This window comes from Tachysurus fulvidraco, chromosome 7 (genome assembly GCF_022655615.1).
Source record: "Tachysurus fulvidraco isolate hzauxx_2018 chromosome 7, HZAU_PFXX_2.0, whole genome shotgun sequence".
Taxonomy (NCBI): domain Eukaryota; kingdom Metazoa; phylum Chordata; class Actinopteri; order Siluriformes; family Bagridae; genus Tachysurus; species Tachysurus fulvidraco.
The window spans coordinates 28,746,790-28,752,874 of NC_062524.1; the positions used below are offsets into that span (position 1 = coordinate 28,746,790).

Genomic DNA, 6,085 nt, shown 5'->3' on the forward strand with positions numbered 1-6,085 from the left:
TTTAAGAAGAAGAACAAAGACCTGTAATGTGTAAACTATCTCATGTTAGAATTTTATTTATATATTTATCTCCTCAAATCCTCTAAATCTACTGAAAGTGAGGGCATCACAGTGAACATGCACAGCTTCATGTTTCATCTGTTACCATATTTATTTACAGTTTTTATTATTATTAATATTAATATAATGTTTTATTATTAGTTTTTATTTTTCTTCTTCTTCTTCTTCTTCTTATTTATTTTTATTTTATTATTATTATTATTATTATTATTATTATTATTATTATTATTATTATTATTATTATACTTCTGTACAATCCTCAGGTTTAGAGATTCAAAAAAAATTGATGTTAACTTAATTTTAAATAAAAAATATCCCTATCATGTTTCTGGGATATTTATTTTAATAGTTTTTGTCTCCGTCCTTTTCCAGAGTAGAATGAAGTGGATTTGACTATTTTTAAATAATATATTCAATTAAATTAATTAATATTTTATTCGGTTCTTTAGCTCGGTGTATCCTCTGTATCTTGTAATGCTGTTATTTCTGTTCATTTTTAATAAAATATGTTTATTTCTGTTTAAGTGTGTGAACATTTTATGTTCTTATGCAATTTCACATCTTGCAGCAAGTCCCTAGAAACTGAACATCAGAGATTCAGATGGGATTTTGTTTTTACCTTTTACTGAAGTTTCAGGTTCAGGGTGAACAGAAACAAGAACAAATCCAGAAAGCTCCACAAACAAGGTCAGAGACATGGACAGGAGATCATACAGGAGACAACTTCCAACATCCACAAAAGAAATATGAGCAAAACGCGATCTGACTGGATGACTGAGTACTTAAAGTGTTCATGAACAGGAGAACTGGTTCATTTAATTCAATTCAGTTTATTTGTAAAGCACTTTTAACAATTCACGTTGCCTCAAAGTAGCTTTACAGAAGTATAGAAACAGAAAAAATAGATAAATAAAATAAAAATAAAAAACTATAAAAATAAATAAATAAAAATTATGTTATTTATCACTGCTGATCATCAGGTGATTCATCCCCAGGTCATGATCTTACGCTATCTCTGCATAACGATCTGATCTCCCCTTCAGTCACAGCTCACAACCTTGGAGGTAACCATGGACACTTATCTGTCCTTTTCCTCATGTCCCTAATGTGACTCGCTCGTGTCGGTTCCTTCTCTACAACATCAGAAGGATTCAGTCATTTTTCACCACACAGGTAATTGTTCAGTCTCTTGTCATGACAACACTGGACAACTGCAGCTCTCTCTATCAGGTCTACATATGAACACATCCTCTGTAAATGACCCATAATGCAGCTGTGTGACTTGTCTTCAACCTGCCTAAGTTCTCCACACCACCACACTGCTGTGTTCCTCCACTGGCTCCTGTAGCTGAACACATCAGATTTAAACACTGATGCTGGCCTACAAAGCCAAAACCAGACCATCTCCCTCTTCCCTTAAAGCCCTCATCACTCCTCACACTGCACCTCACACCCTCAGATCTACAGCACTGCCCCACTGGTCCCAACATCTCTCAGGGTAAGAGGGAAGTTTACTACAAGACTCTGTTCTTTTCTACACCGAGGTGGTGGGATGAACTTCCCCTAGAGGTCCAGACAGCTGAGTCACTGATGTCTTCAAGTGGCGGCTAAAGACCTACTTCTTCAGGAAATACTAAACTAGCACTTTCTCCCCTGTTTGTTGAATGTGTGTATTTAAAAAAAACCCTGAACCTTACAGTAGGTTGATGGTGTCTTAAGCCTGAACCTAGTGAAACAGTGTTATGTTTTCATCAACAGTCACTCTGTATAAGAACGTCTGTAACATGCCATAAATGTAAATGTGTTAGAATCATGTCTTGCCAAATCTCTGCTATGGAATCAGAGTTTTTTTATTTCTCTCTGACTGTTCAGGGAAATCAAATCTACACAACGAATGACTTTATTCAAAAGCCAGACGAACCCTGGGGCTGGGCAGTACGTCTTCTGATTTGAATACTGAGACTAACAAATAAGGGCTGTTCAGAAAGCAGAGTGCATTTGTATTAGATGTCTCATGGAAAGAGCTGATTTGCTCCTGAGGCCACGCATGGCCTTCGGGATGTTCTTTGAGTTACTAAGTTCCATTCATGCTGGTTTAGTTTGCAGTAGAATAAGTCACATGTCTTTGGTTTGAGGTGTTTATTTAACTCATGGAGCCACAGAGTCATGCTGTTCTACACAAACACTCTACATGTTAATAAAACTCCACAGATATAACAGTATCAACATTTTTTTTTGTGACTCTTCGTGGGGATTCAAATGAGCACAAATTGTTGACTTATTCAAAAGATAGTCAAACTCTGCGGCTGGACGGTGCTTCTTCATGTTCGCCAAATGTGACTAACAAATTTTATGTACAAGAAGCAGAACTGGCTTGTATAAGGTCCCACGACAGGAGTTTCTGTTCTAGTAAGACTTTTACGAAGAGAACATTCTGGCAGTGAACATCATAATGTCAATAATATAATAAAATATAATATGGGGCATGGTGGCTTAGTGGTTAGCACGTTCGCCTCACACCTCCAGGATTGGGGTTCGATTCCCGCCTCCGCCTTGTGTGTGTGGAGTTTGCATGTTCTCCCCATGCCTCGGGGGTTTCCTCCGGGTACTCCGGTTTCCTCCCCCGGTCCAAAGACATGCATGGTAGGTTGATTGGCATCTGTGGAAAATTGCCCGTAGTGTGTGAGTGTGTGAGTGAATGAGAGTGTGTGTGCCCTGTGATGGGTTGGCACTCCGTCCAAGGTGTATCCTGCCTCGATGCCCGATGACGCCTGAGATAGGCACAGGCTCCCCGTGACCTGAGAAGTTCGGATAAGCGGTAGAAAATGAATGAATTTATGAACGATAAACCTTATGAAATTTTGCCATGTTTTGAGTAAAATAAGCAGAAATTATTAAATATTATTTTGAATACACATTGACTGATAAATGACAAACATTACAAACAAAGCTGACTGATGCAACTAAATTCATAAATAAGAGAGAGAACATGTATGATTTGAATATGAAAACTCAACGTGTGTGTGTGTGTAAAGATTGTTGGTAGAAGAAAAGAAGTGAATATATTGTCCCCAGCTGGACAAATGCATATAACAAGTGTGAAATATTTACAAATGAGTAGCTTTTGTTTTTTTTCCTGGAGGCCTAATGAATTTCTATGCCCAGTGCTTGTGTGTGTGTGTGTGTGTGTGTGTGTGTGTGTGTGTGTGTGTGTGTGTGTGTGTGTGTGTGTGTGTGTGTGTGGCATCATTTCGGTAGATCATATTTTGCCCTCTGCTAGTCAATATCAAAAGTGAGAAATATTTACAAATGTGTAGCTTTTGTTTTGTCTGGAGGCCTAATGAAATGCAATGCCCAGTATGTGTGTGTTTGTGTGTGTATGTGTGTGTGTGTGTGTGTGTGTGTGTGTGTGTGTGTGTGTGTGTGTGTGTGTGTGTGTGTGTGAAATGTTTACAAATGTGTAGCTTTTGTTTTGTCTGAAGGCCAACTGAATTGCAATGCCCAATGCTTTGAACAGTGTTTGTGTGTGTGTGTGTGTGTGTGTGTGTGTGTGTGTGTGTGTGTGTGTGTGTGTGTGTGTGTGTGTGTGTGTGTAGCATCATTTCGGTAGATCATATTCTGCCTTCTGCTAGGCGAAGGTATATCAAAAGTGTGAAATTTTTACAAATGTTTGGCCTTTTTTTTCCTGCAGGCTTAATAAAATGCAATGCCCAATTTGTGTGTGTGTGCGCGCGCATGTGTGTGTGGGGTGTGAGTGTGTGTTTTGGGAGCGTGTGTTATTGGACATTTTATGTGTGCATTTTTGAGTCTGTATGTATATTCATTGCGCTGAAAAGTTCAAGGAAAACAGACAAAATTAATTTTACTTGCAAAGGTCATAATTTGGAACAATTTTGGTAAATTTCAGGCAAATATGTGGAAGAAAACCCAAGTTATGACACATTAAACTTTCCAGCCGGGTCAAAAAGACCCAGGGAAAATAGGAAGGTTCAAGAAAATGTAAAGATCTTGAGGTCCTTTGTAGACCTAATTATATTGTGTTTTGTTTATATTTGTATTATTGTTATGAACTCAAATTGTCTAGGGGTTATTGAGAACGTAAACAAGTAAAATAAATAAAATGAGAACTTTCCGTTTCCTTTATACCAGCTCTTCTCACTTTTTAAATTGGTACTACTCAGAGGTTCACAACAATCCCCACTATTTAACACCATACTTGGAAAGAACACCGCACCAAAAACATTCTTATAATTTTTGTTTATTGTCCAGGGCGTAAAAAAAAGCCAATGAATACAAACTATAAATAAGCCTAAACAACCCAAAGCGTCAGGAGAGAACAAATGCCGAAAACAACATACAAAACAGAAACTTACTTAAAAAGTTAATCAAGTAACTTCCCTGCCCAGAAATAAAACTAAAACTAAAGACAATATTCTTACCTCTCTCCCTGGCTAACGAAAAACAGGTGCAAAAATATAGAAAGGGTATATAAACCCAAATAAAAAGGCGCCCATCTCCCTACACAGGTTGACAAAGGCAGACTCACACATCAACACTTTGTTTACATTTCACCAACTGCTTAATAGCAGACACAACAGCCACGGTGCTGGGATAGCGGATAAGGAAAGCCTCTCTCTTGCGCTGTGTCTCTCCTGTTTTACCTCTCGGGCACGCCGTATAGCATGCAGGTAAGTTCACTGTCTTTGTCTTGTACAAACAAGCCAAATACACACTGGAAAAGGAGATCAGAGTGGCAAAGAGGAATTATCCCAAAAAGCTACGGATTCAGTTTTCCTCTAACGACTAAGCTTCAGTGTGGAAAGGTCTGATAGCCATCACCAACTACATGACACCATCCCCCCACACTGTGGTGAATCAACAGCTGGCAGATGACCTGAACGAGTTCTATTGTTTGATAAAGCCCTATTCACACCACCTGGAACCCTCGACTCCGCCACACCTAAAATCCAGTTCAGTGAAGTCTGTTATACCAGTTGTTGTGATAATTGTACTTTTGTTGTCACCGTGGATCTTCCAGGGTATTTTTCTTTAGGCGTTATGTGTAAATCTGTAGATGTCCTAGATAAAACACTTACAGTATGTTGCTGTTCTAATCAACACAATGAAGTAAGTTCTGCTGATCACTGGGTCTGACCAACAAGGCGGCTGTCATATGAGGTCGAGGTTGTGAGACACACCAGTGAGCAGTGAGACCATCTTTGATGCTCCTTTAGAGTGTGTCCTGGTCCTGCTGGGCGTTTATATATTTTGAATATTTGTTGTCATGCTCTAATCTGACCTTGTGATGTCATTTGTTTATGACCTCTTCTTATGATCATCGTATTCTTTGCCTAGAAATTCTGTTCTGTTCTAATGAACATGTCCTGAACACAGACACTCTGTGACATTTAACAGTTTTTTTTCTGTAATTTCGTTAATTCCTTTTCATTATAAACTTCCCATCTGTTCTCTGCTTTTGGTGCTTAATGACAACACCAAATACTACACCTTTGTTTTGTATTGTAGTGTCTGGTACAGGTCATTTATATTCCAGGTCCCAGGCACCCTAAACTTCGGCATCTAATCTTCAATCAACCGATGAACAACCCAGTTTTACACACACACAACTGGCTCCAGAATGACTGGAGCCTACACAAAGACCAAATAACCCCATGCAGCTTCTCTGGTTGAACTCAGAGGGGCCCTCAATACAAAACACACCCACACACACACACACAATGAGACATTCCTTTTAGTAATAAAACCCGAATATAAGATACTCTAAGGTTCTCATTCTTATAACCTTTTTGTAATGTGTTCTTCTTTTAAGGCTTGCCTGACTTAAAATTATTTGCTCCTTACTTTCCTGACAAGGGTGTATTTTATTCATGTGTCAGAAAACAACATTGTAGTTAACATCAGTTATACTCTAATTACTGATCATGGCATGTTAATGTATACCTGTTCTAATGCTGTATGCCCCTTTAAGGTCTGATGTCAGAGTGTATACGAAGCTATCGTTTTC

General features: G+C 38.5%; 1 protein-coding gene across 1 annotated transcript in view; it reads left to right on the plus strand.

Moving 5' to 3' along the window:
* Positions 1-32, plus strand: part of LOC125145138 (C-type lectin lectoxin-Enh6-like) — a 1,144-nt gene extending 1,112 nt beyond the window's left edge. Inside the window, exon 3 of the mRNA XM_047815970.1 lies at positions 1-32. This exon is cut by the window's left edge and continues 78 nt beyond it. Within this exon, the coding sequence (XP_047671926.1) occupies positions 1-27 (27 nt within the window). The 3' untranslated portion in view covers positions 28-32.
* The last annotated feature ends 6,053 nt before the right edge of the window (positions 33-6,085 follow it).